Source organism: Nicotiana tabacum, chromosome 23 (assembly GCF_000715075.1).
Source record: "Nicotiana tabacum cultivar K326 chromosome 23, ASM71507v2, whole genome shotgun sequence".
Taxonomy (NCBI): domain Eukaryota; kingdom Viridiplantae; phylum Streptophyta; class Magnoliopsida; order Solanales; family Solanaceae; genus Nicotiana; species Nicotiana tabacum.
In genome coordinates this window covers 794,250-809,210 of record NC_134102.1, presented here as the reverse complement: position 1 = coordinate 809,210, position 14,961 = coordinate 794,250, and the positions used below count along the sequence as shown (strand labels likewise).

Below are 14,961 nucleotides of genomic sequence, written 5' to 3'. Positions count from 1 at the left end.
AAGTTCTGTAGTTGCTGAGAGTTTTGAGGCTTCATGCCTAACTCTAGAGCTTTTTTGTTGCTTAGATACCTGTACATAATTCCTTTGGTGAAATAAAAATTGTATTTACCAAAAAAAATATATTATCATTTTGATAATGTTATCCAGATATAGCTAATCCTGGTATTATTATCCCATGTACCATGTGTGACAAATAATATCAAGATTTTAGTAAAAAAAACTACACCCATATTAACTAATCCTGATAATCAATTACTAAATAAAAATAATACCAAATTTTATAGAGCGATTGGAATCCTGATCCTAATAACAAAACGGCTACTTAAGTCCAAACAATAGCTATATGTAGAAGCAGTCAAAAGAGAATAATCAGTCATAGTTTTAAGGATTTAGGTTACATGTAAAGATTCTTTCTAAGTTATCAGTGTATTTAACCTAATTTAATTTCTTGTTTTCTTAAATTACTAATTATACTACATATTGTAAAAAGTTTATATAAGTAACTTAATTGTATAAATATTTTGCTTACACCTTTGAACTTAAACTCTTCCGTTCCGAGATTAATCAAAGGGTATCTTTATTAATTAAATATGATCTTTCTAAATTGTTTAACTGTAGGTTACTTGAATTTTTTTTAAGCTAGCAATTAGTTAATATTACATGAACTTTAGCAGTCTCTTAGTTACTTTTCCAACATTTGCAAAAAATAATTGTTGAGCTCACTGCATAGCAACACCATCATCTATGAATTTTGGTGATAATGAGTTATTTTCATAAACTCAAGTTTGTTTTTCGTAGCAGATATTCCTTTTTGTCTTTTTAGATAATTACATAAATCATCATTGACAATCCGCATGAATCAATAGAAAATGCATATACCTTATAATACACTAATTAATCCAACTTTCTTTCAATGATAATTAAATTAAGATTTGAAGTTTATGTGAACTCGTCAAACATTTTTCGTGTAACATAATTATCTTACGTTTTGTTCTTTTAAACATCAAATTGTAAAAGATTTAAAGTTTACGTAACATTCGATAGTCCTAATTTTTAAATAGCAAAATTTCGGCTTCATTCAATAAGTATTACGAGGTCGAGCATGTAGTTTATAGGATAGGATAACTATGTATGCATATACACTTCATTTCTTTCCTTTACAAACACAAAACATTTGCATTAGTTGTTTTATATTTTATCTTTTATTGCTTGACTATCATTTAAAGCTAGTAGCATTTACTCTCTCAAAGTTTATTTATAACGATTTTTATTTCCATTTGAATAAATTTACTTGCCTCCATAAGTACTAGATTTTGATATGGAAATAAGAGTAGGAGATATTTAACACTAAAATCATAATCGTAAAAAGAATTCAAAATTGAAAACCTTCATAATTCCAAAACAAATCAGGAATTGTATGCCTTTAGCTCTCGTCACTCTTAATTATGAATATTCTATCTAACAAGCTAACTCAATCCTCATATTAAAGTCTCATTATCGGAGTGGGTCGGAGCCCAAATTATAAGTTTGTTTGGAGGTTTGTTACCTATTGTATTGTATCGTATTATTACTTAAATTTTATTATATCGTATATTATATTAAATTCATCGGTACATAATGACGAAAAATAATACTTTATATAATGACCGATTTGATATGATCGTTACCTTATTTTTTTTTCCTCTCATCTTGCCATTACTCATTATTAAATAATTATCTTTTATATTTTATCTATTTTTTTATATAATAATTTTACCAGTGTTCCTATTTTTTCTTTGTAATATTACAAATTTGATATTATTGACACGAAATATCATGAAACAACGACAAACAATACAATCTATCCAAATATCATATTCATCAATATAATATAATATAATATGATTTTAATACAATATAATATATTATAAAATCCAATCAAATTTGTAAAAGTCCCATTAACAAGGCAAACCATAACCCAAAAAATAATAATAAAAACAATAAAAGAATAAAGAAGAAAGAAACATTCTTCCACTGTAGTTCCCCACTACTCGCAACTTCCAAAGCGAATCTCTTGCCCAGTGAACCCCTCTCCAATGTTTCGCTCATTTTGTTCCCGATCTACTCCTTTGCCATCTCCTCCTTGAGCTCCAAAATCCCAAAAAGATCCACAAATGGAAGATTAAGATACCAATTTAGTCAAATTTTACCATTCGAACGTCGAAAAATGAATATACAACAAGTTGGGTGAAAAATGAGAAGAGGTAATAATAGAAAGTGCAGGCTTTGGTGGCCAACGCATCTATCTTCCTTAAATCAATTGAATTTGCATTCATATGCTTTCTTATTCGGTTGGTTCATCTCTTCCTCTGAAGCTTCTTTCGACATTGTTGTCGCTTTTGCTTGCGATGAGTCTGCCCTTCTTTCCATGACCACCACACATACGAATCTTGAGGTAAATTTCCCTAAATTACCCTTCTTAAATATTCAATTTTTACAATCTGGGTTTATATGAATGAGTATCTTAGTATTTTTTGGGTTTGTTGTGGAAAAGGTGAAAATGGTGAACTGGTTAATGTCTAAACGTGAAAAGGGTGAAATGGGTTAATCTCAAAATTTGGAAAAGGATGAAACATGGTGACCTGGGTTAATATTTAAATGTGGAAAGGTGAAGTGTGTAAAGCTTGAGCTTCATTCACTATCTTCTTTCAGTATTTAACACTGTTTTATGGAGATGGACTTGGTAATTTGTGATTGCTTTTTATGGTTATGAGTTGTGACAATTGCTAAAGTGAAAGGGATTGCTCTGTCAGTGACAATAGAAAAAATAGAATCTCTTCTCCATTCATATCTCTATTATTGGTTTATCCAATGTTGAGCCCTCATGCTATGTTGTCCTGCTCCAGATGTCCAGGCTTGGGTGTACCGGGAAGGGGACGGGTTGTTAAAGTATCTACATTGGTCTTATCAAAAAAATAAAAGTGTCCCACTGGCTGAGGCAACTTGTTGCTATCTCCTTGTATAGCCTTGGTCCATTATGAGTTTATGACCTCATGAGCTAACCTTTGAGGTTAAATTAGGCCCAAGTCCATTTTCTTTACATGGTATCATGAGTCTTATACCAACAAGTTGAGGCAAGTTGTTGCTATCTCCTCGTATAGCCTTGGTACATTATGAGTTTATGACCTCATGAGCTAACCTTTGAGGTTAAATTAGGCCCAAGTCAATTTTCTTTACATGGTATCAGAGTCTGACTCATCTGTATTCTTGGTTTATACAATGTTGGGTTTCTACATTATGTTATCTATGGTCCAGATGTCTAGCCCTAGGAGTCCAGGAAGGAGGGTGTTAGAGGATTCCGTATCGGTCGAGTGCATGGACTGTTGTTTCCTTATATAGTCTTGGACAATCTTCACCTCATGAGAGTTCCTTAGTTCAAGTCTCTCCACCACCCATTATCCGAAGGAACTTTTATGTGCTTAGCCATGAAAAAGAATTAGGTCTGCATGTCGGAAGCGTGTTGAAGATATAATTAAGTAAATAAAAGTGTACCCTCTCTAACAACTTAAGTTCTTAGATGAGATGGTCACACACTCTTAGATGAGATGATCACACATTCAACAGGTAGAAAAGCTATATTAGAAAAAAATTTCATATCAAATTTGAAATAATATGATATACATAGTATTATTTGATACTTGTTTGTATATAAATCAACAAACTGTATCTTGATTTTAAATCATTGAAATGGGAAATAAGTTTCCGATTTCACTAAGGAGATTATATATTTCCGGACAAACTAAAACAAAGAGGTCATAGGTCATTTATAGTGGGATGGAGATAGAGGCCGATCCATGATTTGAAATTTATGGGTTCTGGAGTTTAGGACAATAACCTCAAGTGCTAGTAACGGGGTCTGAATTTATTTTTTTGTACATATTTAGCGTATCTCTTAACACATATACATGTTTGGGCCAAAACTACTGGGTTCTGCCAAACTCATATATTAAAACCTACATTCACCCCTGGATGGAGAGAGTATTAAAGTAAGCAAATAAAAGAAGTGAGAAGAACTTGGTACAAAAAGAATTATCTATGGTAGTTGTAGTGTGGGGTGCGACTCTAAGTGGCTTTTGTTGACGGTGAAGATAAACCCTCTGTCAATTATAGTTCTGTTAGAATTATAGGATATTGTATTGATATCACTTATACTGTGTATCTATCCCATGCTACTGCACAGATTTGATTCATTTGTACAGATAACTATGTTCTATTTTTCATCACATGTGCTATATATTATGTGAAAGTTGATTTTATTCCTTTTACAAGTTTGTTGTGAGTACTTATCGGCTAATGCTTTTGTCTAAATTTTTTATATGATTTCTGTCTCGTTTGTTAGAGGGTTCTTCAAGGCATAAACAGAAAGATGCCTGTACTTCTACAAGGTAAAAGCAAGTTCTCTCTGCTTGGTTCTTATGCAGCAGATTGTAACAGCAAGGGGCAGTTGCTAATGGTCAGAGGCAAAGGGAAGAAGCATATCAACTCTACTGGCAAGAGGACATGCTTATGTGTGGACGAACTTGCACCTGAAGGGAAGTGGGGAAGACGGAGATGTGGATGTCACAAATTGGATGTGATACTAGAGCAGTGTAGGGCATTAGCTTTAGAGGATAACATTTGGGCACAGATTGTATGTGATGATTCTCAAGCTGTTGGCAGAAAAGTAGAGCTAATACCAAAAGTGCATCATATACATAGGAAGGGAGAAGCCATATTCCAATTAGATGTCCACGTATGTAAGTCATAATCACCCATACAACATCCTCAGATTTCCTTGACTTATCTGGTCGTTCCTTATTGTTCTATTTTTTTTTTCAAAATAAACTCAGGTAGTGTTTTATGGAATTCCTGTCTTTGGTGGCCACCATTACTCATTGGGCTTCAAGAGTTCATCTGAGGGGGTGACAAACCATTGCAAGAAGCCTGAATGGGTTAAGGATCTTAACAGGAAGCAACCATATCTTGACTTGGTACATCGATTATGAAGTTTAGTCTTACCTTCACTGTAAACTGATTCTAAACCGTATTTCTTTCAATTTTCCAATAAACAGGATGCTGTAATTCTATCTATCAACACTGCTAATGCTGCTAAAGTATTTACCGAAGCATATTGTTCTGCCAAAAGATCCAGGGTTTCCTTCCATTTCTTTTGCATGTAATATCTTTTAAACTTTGACATACCTCTATTTTCTGCTGCTCCATTTGTTTCTCCACTATTTCTAATAGCTATCAAATGGCTTGTCAGGTTTTCTATTTTGACATGGCAACTGCTTGCTGTATTGGTTGCATCATTGTCAACTATCTTCTACGTCATCCTTCAGTCTTTCCATGTCTGTTTGAGCCATGTGTCCCAATCATATATCTACGTCGCATTGGAGAAGGTATTCTGCAATACATGTAAAAATCTAGAAATCCGATGCTGCCAACTCCTGTATTGGCCAGTTTTTCTCAAAGATTATGGTCTCAGGTAAACTTTCCCTGATAACCTTGTTCTCTGAACTTATCCTGCCATGTGTCTTCTGTGTTTTCTGGATAGTGCGAATTGGATAAGGAGGATTCATATAGTGAACCCAAGTGATTTGGGATTGAGGCGCAATTTATTGAGACATGTGTATTCTGTGTTTTCCTGATCTGCTATCTTATTATATTATTCCTTCACTATGCTGACTTGTGTTTTAGGTCTCAATCTTGTGTGGAGTATGCTGAGAAAGCAGCATTTCACAAACATTCCATGTGGACAAGCCTTGTAGTTGATCTACTTCTGGGGAACTTTCTTGGCATCATATTGTGGTGTCGAGCAAGAGAAACTTGTGCATGGGTTTCGAGTTTTTCTGAAAATGCCACTAACTATCTTCTGCGTACTGGTTGTGTGTGGCTTATGGGAAACCCAGCGGGATTCAAGCTGAACACTGAGCTAGCTGGAGTTCTTGGGACAATATCCCTGATTGCTATTCAAATTTGGTCTACCATTTGGTGGTTATTGGGTTTATTCTTGATTCATCTCATAAAAGTAGTTGCTGTATTTGGTTCATTATTTGGGCTTACTGCAGCAGCTGCTCTTATCATTGACACAATTTCACTAGCAACAACACATGTTTCTACTCTTCAGTGGTTGCTTACACTGCTCTATTCATGGCAAATACAGGCTGTAGATGCTTTATGGCGTCTTTTCAGGTATATTACACTATAATGCTATATGCCCTCTAAAGTATCTTGTGCACTGGTATTGTTCAGTTGATCTAGGGATATCAAATTTTACCCTGTAGAGGCCTCCAAACTCTTTAGTCCTTTTCGTCCTTTTCTTTGTAACATACAACAGAAATTGACTCATTCTCAATAACATCGGAAATAGGAGGCAAGCATGGTTTGAAGCTTCACCACTCAACACTAGTGTTCCCTATCATCTTTCAGTCCAAGCACCTCTAGAAGCTAAAAAGATCTTTCATCATTTTTTAGTGAAGTAAAGTGGGCAAACCAATTAGCCCCTTTTTAACTTAGAAGCAATGGTCCTTTCTTTGATCTGAAATTTTTTATTCAACAATTATTGCAGTGACTGGGAAAAAAAGTAAGGGATATTAAACTATGGAGTAAGGACTATTTTCTGCCGGACAACCGATCAGATAAGTCCACCATTTGCTGAAGCAGGAAAGGAAGGAACAGGAAAAAGGGGGGGGGGGGGGGGAAGATCAGGATAGGGAAAATAAGGTTTGATCTATGCATTAGGGTCATTTTGTGAGGAGGAGAATGAGGAATGGGAGAGAATTTTTGCAAGGTTAATATTGTCTATCAACATAAAAGAGGAGTGTGGTTGTCAAAAGGGGAGTGTAATAGCTTCGCACCCTTCTTTTGTTAGTCATTTGGTCTGGTGGGTCTTTTAGTAGCTTAAAAGAAAGATCCTTAAACAAAACAAAAAAAACCTAACCTCGCTATCTATGTTCTGGTTAATAAACGTTCTTTAACTTCTGTGAACCAAAATGTTCATTTTGGACTACCTATTTATTCTATGCTTGGTTTTGCTTTACAAACTTTGGTCTTCATTCCTTCCCTGTTTCTACTTTGCTACATTCAGTCACCCTCTCGGCTGGATTGCATGGTTTTCTAGAGTAAATGGTGATGGTTGCTTCTGTTCAATTTCTTCCCGTGATTTCTTTCCCCAAACTTCTAGTTCACGAAACAACTGCTTTAAAGGAATATTGAGGTTTCCATCAAATAAATTGCCAGATTCAAGTATAGGTGAATAAATTGGTCATGGACAGCTACCATAATTTAGCTGGTTTTTTCCACTGGAGAGGATTTGACTGAATTATATTCACAAAATTACTACTATATCATTTGACCAGACCAGCATCAAGCATGTTACAGCTATGAGTACTGATAAAGAAAAGCATGTTGTTGCTAGGAAACTCACTGACTTTAAGATAGAAATAGGAAAGAACACTTTATATGGATCCCTTTTGTCTTTGTTTAGTTACCAGTATGCTTTGCTGTTGTGGTGGTTGCTTAAAATCAATAACAGTTTGCCTCCTATAATTACAGGGGTAGGAAGTGGAATCCTCTTCGTCAGAGACTAGACAGCTATGCATACAGTGTGGAGCAGCATGTAGTTGGGTCTCTCCTATTTACTCCACTTCTACTTCTGCTGCCGACGACTTCATTGTTCTATATTTTCTTCACCATTATGAAGACAACCATTAGCTTTGTCTGCATAGCCATTCAGTTTGGCATATCTATAATTCACGCCACACCGTACATTAAGATTTTCTTTTGGTTCATGAGGAGGAAACGGTTTCCTTGTGGATTATGGTTTGATATTGTTTTGTGTCGGAGAAATGCCACTAATTCATTAGAGGTCGAATCTGCTGATAAGACTGCATCTGAGAATTCTCGCCACAGAAGCTGCTCTAAATCGACAATTCTGGTTTCATTTCTTCACAGCAATTTTTTGAGCTTAAGTAAGTCCCCCAGCATTATTGCTTAATTCTTAAGATTTTGTGGCACCGTTGGGAAGCGATTCAGTAATTAAAGCTTCATGACTCCTTTTTGGTTCTTAAAGTCCCCTTGAGGTATCAACTAATAAGAAAGATATTAGACAACCCCCTTTTTTCTTTTTCACAAATAGGAAGTTTCGAATCCAATTTGGATATTAAAAGGATTACCAGATATAACACAAAATCTCTCCACCTATTCCTTCTAGTCGAGACTCTCGGTCTGTCATTATACCTCGAGAAGTAGAAAGAATTACAATCCCCATTCCACCAATTTCGAGTGAATGGATACTCCGAAATAGAATGAGAAAAATTGAATTTGATTAATTCAACTTATAAGACTTTGGAACAATTAGAAAATTACAAAAACAAAACGATTCAGTTTGAACAGCAAAGGGCGATTAATCAAGTTCGACAATGGGTTTTCCAACAAGCCTTACGAGGAGCTCTAGGAACTCTGAATAGTTGTTTGAACAACGAGTTACATTTACGTACCATTAGTGCCAATATTGGCATGTGAAGGATAATATTTTTCTTGCTTCTTGAGTTTTTTTTGTATTGGATAGGACTCACCTTTATGGCATTTTGTCCTTTTTACTGCAAATTCACCTTTCTAGAATTCAATGCCAGAACATCCTTATCTTCTTGTCGTAGCATGTCATTCATGTAGTGGTATCTGTGGTTGAGCAGGAGCTTTTTTAGCGGATCCTTTGAAGTGTAAGTTTGACAGGATGTTTATTCTTGCTAGACTTACTGCATTATTTATCTACTATATGAAAAGGATCTAGTTGAATTTCACATTACCCGCTCTCTTTCCAGATTATCCTAGAGATGGCTTTTCAATAAGCTATAATAGGATACTACTAGGAAGATTGAAAATTAATCTATTTCACTTGTTCGTTATGGACTTCCTTTTCATGATAACCTAAACTGTATGGACTATTGTAGTATTGTATGTAACCCTGTTTAAGATCTACTGAGGAGAATCAGAAGTTTTTGCTTTGATGGTGCTGTAATTTGTTATCTCAATTTGCTTGATCATTTTTTATCCTTATTGTATTGATCCTTTTTACTGAAGTACCTTAAAATGATCTTTTTTGTTGGAAACTAAATGGTGATTTTGCAATGCTGCATTTTTATGGTGTAATCCCTCCTAAACATGAGAAAAAACTTGCTCCTGGTAGTGTCAGCATCTCCCCTTTCCAAATAATAAAACCTTTCTACTACCACTGTAGTGACACTACTGATGAAACAGAATAATATACCTGACAAGCTTTCACATGATGGTTGTCGTTTTACCAAAACATGTTGAGCGTTTTGCCTCGCTTAGCGGACACTTCAGTGTCGTCATCAAGGCTTTAAGGCATACTTTTCCTAGGCAATGAGCATAATCCTGAAGAGACGACATGAAACAATTGATATTTCACTTTATCGTAATTGTTTTTCAATTTCTTTTCCACATGTTATTCATGCTTATAATTATTCGTCTTGGACTACACATACATATTTGTATTTTTTTCTCCCTTGCGCCTTTTTTCATTAAAGCCCACGCTTTATTTGCGCTTTGGGCTTAAAGCCCCAGTGGACCTTAGAGCTTTTTCGCGCTTTTCGCCTTTGATAACATTGGTTATCAGCATATCATGCTTTACCTTCCTTGCTCGTGGTTCTAAAACATGTTTGTATGTTATTTGTTCTTTTGAAGTGCGTTTATTGTGTTTGCTAACTCTGTAAAACATGATACAGGACAAGTAGTTTGGCCCCACTATCGAAATGTTTTTTCAGATGTATCTAGATCTTCTATTGCGTTCTCAGCTTATGGAGTTCTTACCGGGAAAAGGTATTTCAACTTGCCTTTAGTAGATCTTTGTTTACACCTTTTAAGGAATTCTTAGGATGTGTTTGGTATGGCAAAAGTCGTTTTTTCATAGAAATGTTTTCCACGAAGAATTCATTTTCTAGTGTTTAGCTACCAGAAAACCTTTTCCATCAAAAGGGGAAAATGACTTTCCTCACTTATGCGCGGAAGGCATTTGCTTTACGACTATCTCAATTTTTTACTTCATATTACATGCTCCAACTAACCGTTAGAAATTATTATTTATCTTTATGACTCTAAAAACGTAAACAACCTCTCTACCTCGCCAGGTAGGGGTAAGGTCTGCGTACACACTACCCTCCTCAGACCCCACTTGTGGGATTATACTGGGTATGTTGTTGTTTATGACTCTAAAAACAGTCCTTTAATCACTCTAATTTGCTAATATTATTATTAATGTTTAATGTATATGTTTTCAAGAAAATTATTTTTCACTCACTAATCAAACACCGGACCCTGGGGTGCGGCTCTTCATAGGACCCTGTGTGAATGCGAGAGGCTTTGTACACCGGGCTGCCCTTTTTTTTCAACCAATCAAACGCTCTTACTCTTGCTGGCTTTTTCACTTCTCTAGTTTACTTTCCCATTATATTGCAGAACTCCATCAGCTCCAAAGATTGGTCTTCCCCCGATGTTGCCATGGGTGTCTATTCCATACAAAGAATACTGGCGCCTTTGCCATGAAGCAGTCCTCGCTTGCAGGCAAGATTGCAACTGCCAATTGCACCAATAGTTGTCAAAAGAGAGAGGACGACAAAAGGAAAACTAAGAAAAAAAATCATTAGCTTGCAGTTTCCACACTGCTATTTCCATACGCGAATTCTTTTCATTATTCTCAGTGTTAGGAATTGTTTCATAAATTTTTGTATACGGGAGAGGTAGGGTGGAAAAGTAAGCTATTTGTGTATAGTTAGAAACATTTTTGGCCATCTATTATCCATGGTGCAGCAATTTTGTTTGGTTACAGGACTGAATATTGATGAATGGTGTAATGTTTTTTTCTTACTCAAGTTCATCCTTATATTTGGTATTGCAATGGAATCTTTTGGAAGTGTTAACAAGGTTGTGCTAACTAGGAGGACATAGACACATAGTTACCTGGTACCTGCTACTACTCAGCGTTGGTGAACATAGTTACCAGGTGTGCGCAAGCGCGGACATCATATAAAAAACACAAGGTTTATCTTTTTCTTTGGAAAATCTTTTGGAAGTTTACTATATTTGAAGTTGTAGATATATCCATATAGTATTCTCTTTGTCCCAAATGAAAGAAGATGGCGTGGTTCCGAGTACAAAAGTTAACATATATAATTTTGACTTCTTATCTTCTTCCATCTCCAACAAGAAAAAAAGTCATTGAACAAACTAGAATCAAGTATTAAAACAACAACAAACCTAGTGTAATATTTACAAGTGGGGTTAGAGAAGGGTAGATTGCACTTAGATCTTACTCCTACCTTGTGATGATAGATAAGTTGTTTTTGATAGACCATCGGCTCAAGAAAAGATAAAAAAGAAGCAATAGCAATAGCACCAACGACAATAAACCCAGACTGATTCCAAAAGTGGGGTTGGAGAGAATAGTGTATACGCAAACCTTACCCGTACCTTGAGGATAGAGGAGTTGTTTACGATAGAACCCTGACTCAAGGAAAGATGAAAAGAAAATGGTAGTAGCAATCAGTTAATGATATTCCAAACGAGATGACTTTTAGACAAATTCGTAACAAAGTAAATAGTCGAGGTGTACACGATAGTGGCTCTTGTTATAAGAATGAGATAATAATGAAAAAAAAGGATACATGGAATTAATAAAGTGATATTTGTCCATAAAAGACTCCAGTAAAATCAAATCAAAACATTTTAATGAGATGAAATGAAAACTAGCTTTAACAGCCACTGAGACAGAAGTTAGTTTATTTATTGTGTTTTCTCTTTAAGGTGCACAGAATTTATATTATCAGGTCTTTAAATAAAGTATTATAATTAATGCCTAGAGAAAGTAGCATTATAATCTTTAATTAATCATTGCATGCCTAAAGAAAATCAATAAATGTGGATTTGGACCGTTTACCCACCAACTCGACACGTGATCAAATGCTAATTATAAGGATCCAGTTGTTAACTGAGACCCACATTGGCACTATTTTTGAAACACATCATCATAACTACTCAAACAATTATAAACCGTAGGATGAAACGATCTTCTTTTTAATCCGTCAGATCATTTACATCTGGCCCACGATTACAACCCCCGCAACATGCGTAGTGGGGCCCAATGATTTTCTTTCTCTACTTGATGATGGACACGTGTACATGACTTTATCACTTTACCGGCTACTTTGTCTCCCCTATGACTCCACCGCTAGATATCTTAAAAACAGGGTCAAGTTATTTTTCTTTAGTTTTTCAAAATAGACTAATTCGAATTCATGCTGAAAAATATGAATAAAACGTTTTTTATTGCAAATATTCCATAATTTAAATTCAAGTCTTTTGATTAAGAATAAAAAAATATTTAATACTTCATCACAACTTTTTAACTGTTTTATTGCTTTTCAGGCTAGACTAGTTAGATTAAACGTGCTTTTACTCCTTTTATATTTCGTTTAGTTTATATGACAATATTAATAATACTTGTTTGAATAATATTTGAGCACATCACAAAAGTATTTGAAATTAAAATTGCGAATAAAAATTAACAAAAGTTAAAGTTTTGGACATGAATTTTATGTGACAATGTGAAAGTGTGAAGGTTTTACGAGTACAATATTAATATTTTATCTTATTTTTAATTATCTGATTAATCCAGATTCATCACTTTGTAGGGTCCATTTTAAGGAGGAAACAGTTTTTATCAAAATTAATTTTATTTTCAACTCTCGAATCTGAAATCTGTAATTAAGACTACGGAAATATTCCATCCATTTTACCATATTTCTTGACGGCGGTGTTTTATTTGAAATAAATATACATTAAAACAATATCTCAATATTTTACTTGAAATTTAAATAAGCAAACGCATGGCCAATACTCTACCTAATCCAAATCAATGACAGAGATCTAAACAATACCTCTTCTGTGAAAAATTAATGAATAAGGAAAAAAAAAAGTGATGGTTTTTATAGTACTATTTTTTTAATAGCTCGGGAAATGGACAGTGAACTTTCCTTTGGTTCTTCCTGGAAACTAGCCAAACATAATTTTTTACTGTGATTTCCTAAATATCTTTTACTATAATAATCAGACTTTGTAGTCCATTTTTTAGCTATGATTTCCTTAAGTCATGTTTTCAGGATAGTTTTTTTTGTTTTGTTTTGTTTTGCACTTATAATACATTATTTATACACTGTATTTTGCGTAATGATATATCAGTAGTCACTGATAAGGATAATCTTTAAATTAAATAAAGCATCATTTGGCTTGAAATATGATACACAAGCCTTACCTAGTATATTTAATTATTTATTACTCCCTCCGATCCATAATAAATGACCATTTTATATTTGCACACCCATTAAGTAAATACGAACTGCTACACAAAAACATATGTATTTATTAAATTAATCTTAATTAATTGTTACATTGACACATTGAAATATGTAAATAAGGGTAAATTTTGTAAAAATAAAATTAATTCTTTCTTGATTATGTAAATGGATACTTATTTTGAACCAAACTAAAAAAATAGATTGGTCACTTATCGTGGACCGGAGGAAGTACTGTTTCTTCACAGACAAGAACTATCACCTACCTATCTTGTTTGTCTTCATCCCTTAATATCAAATAATGTAATTATTAAATGAAGATACATCCTCTATCAATGATGCTTTGAATAAAAGAATACACATGTGTGATGATCAACTCATCTTTAATCAGAAGTCTTGAATTTAAATTAATCACGGAAATAAAGAATTTCTCAGTAAGGAGTGTCCCTTAGTAGGTCACTTGACGAAAATTCATATTATTATTCGAGTTACTGAATTTCGGATATCGAATATTAAATAAAAAAAGTTAACTCAAATAACACTATCGGTTTTTTTTCTCCGGAACTTTCTATAGTTTAGATGTGTGATTCCCAATTTTGTAATTTTGTGTTTGTAGTAATTCTTTTGCATGATTAATAATGTTAAAATCACAAGAAGCCTAATGCCCATTCTTTTTAGAACGTATTGTGTTTTTCATTTCATCTAAGCAAAACTATATAAAGAACATATAATAAAGTAAAATACTCCTTAAAGTAAAAAGAAAAGAATTAATAGTGAAGCATGTAAAACTAAATCTAGATTCTTTCTATGTCTACTCAAAAATAATTGCCTAATATTTACAGGTTTAAGTAGTCAAGCAGTACTATCCTATTTCGAATTTTTTTTCACTCATCTAAAAAAATTATTGACATACTGATATCCTCTTACATAGCAAAAAATTATTTTTCCCAATTGAATATTTGACAAATAGATTGCAAGACTTTTAGTGCATTCAACAACGTGAAGACCATTACACACGCACTATCAATCAACAAATGTTGTTATTGTAATATTGTCATTACTAGAAGAAAGAAGGATACGCTTTTTTAGTTAACCTTTTTTTTTTTAAAAAAAATGATAAAGATAATATGGACGACTCAATATAACAATACTAAAATTCTTTTTTTTTTTAGTTTGAAATTGAGATTACTTAAATTCTTTTTATCTACTCAAATTTTGATGGACAGAAATATACTATATATGTACTAGCGAGAAATATTCAGTGAAATAATTGAAATGAACGCAAATTAAACTCAACTATTAGTGCGCGGCCGGAAACCGATTATTTTGGGTTTTGGCAACTCGGATGGTGGCCGTTTTTTTCGTCTTTTTAACCGATGTCTATCAGAAACAACTTCTCTATTACTTCGGAGTAGGGTAAGGTTTGCATATACACTATCCTTCTCAGATTTCTCTTGTGGGATTTTACTGGGTAATGTTGTTGGTGGTGGGTGGCCGTTTGGTGATAAATAGAAGCTAGAATTTTTAAATTAGTTAATTAATTAGGAGTTTATATAATTTTATAATTTTATTT

The 14,961-nt window shown here is 33.9% G+C and overlaps 1 protein-coding gene across 4 annotated transcripts; it reads left to right on the top strand.

Moving 5' to 3' along the window:
• The first annotated feature begins 2,004 nt into the window (after window positions 1-2,004).
• Window positions 2,005-10,958, top strand: LOC107831959 (uncharacterized). Of its 4 annotated transcripts, none has more exons than XM_016659753.2 (10): window positions 2,005-2,243; window positions 2,355-2,434; window positions 4,379-4,771; window positions 4,869-5,009; window positions 5,091-5,194; window positions 5,285-5,506; window positions 5,719-6,213; window positions 7,576-7,991; window positions 9,768-9,861; window positions 10,498-10,958. In XM_016659753.2, the coding sequence occupies exons 1-10, from the start codon at window positions 2,234-2,236 to the stop codon at window positions 10,631-10,633; spliced, it is 2,091 nt and encodes a 696-aa protein (XP_016515239.1). In that variant the 5' UTR covers window positions 2,005-2,233; the 3' UTR covers window positions 10,634-10,958. The 4 variants fall into 4 exon arrangements, with proteins under 4 accessions (XP_016515239.1, XP_075102416.1, XP_016515237.1 ...); XM_075246315.1 differs by having other exon boundaries at window positions 4,379-4,775; window positions 4,873-5,009; XM_016659751.2 differs by having other exon boundaries at window positions 2,013-2,434.
• The last annotated feature ends 4,003 nt before the right edge of the window (window positions 10,959-14,961 follow it).

Bases quoted from the DNA above. Each gene is read 5' to 3' on its own strand.
- LOC107831959 (XM_016659751.2), top strand. From the start codon at position 2,234: ATGAGAAGAGGTAATAATAGAAAGTGCAGGCTTTGGTGGCCAACGCAT. The intron at 5,010-5,090 runs GTACATCGATTA...TCCAATAAACAG, and splicing joins AGCAACCATATCTTGACTTG to GATGCTGTAATTCTATCTAT. The intron at 7,992-9,767 runs GTAAGTCCCCCA...AACATGATACAG, and splicing joins CAGCAATTTTTTGAGCTTAA to GACAAGTAGTTTGGCCCCAC.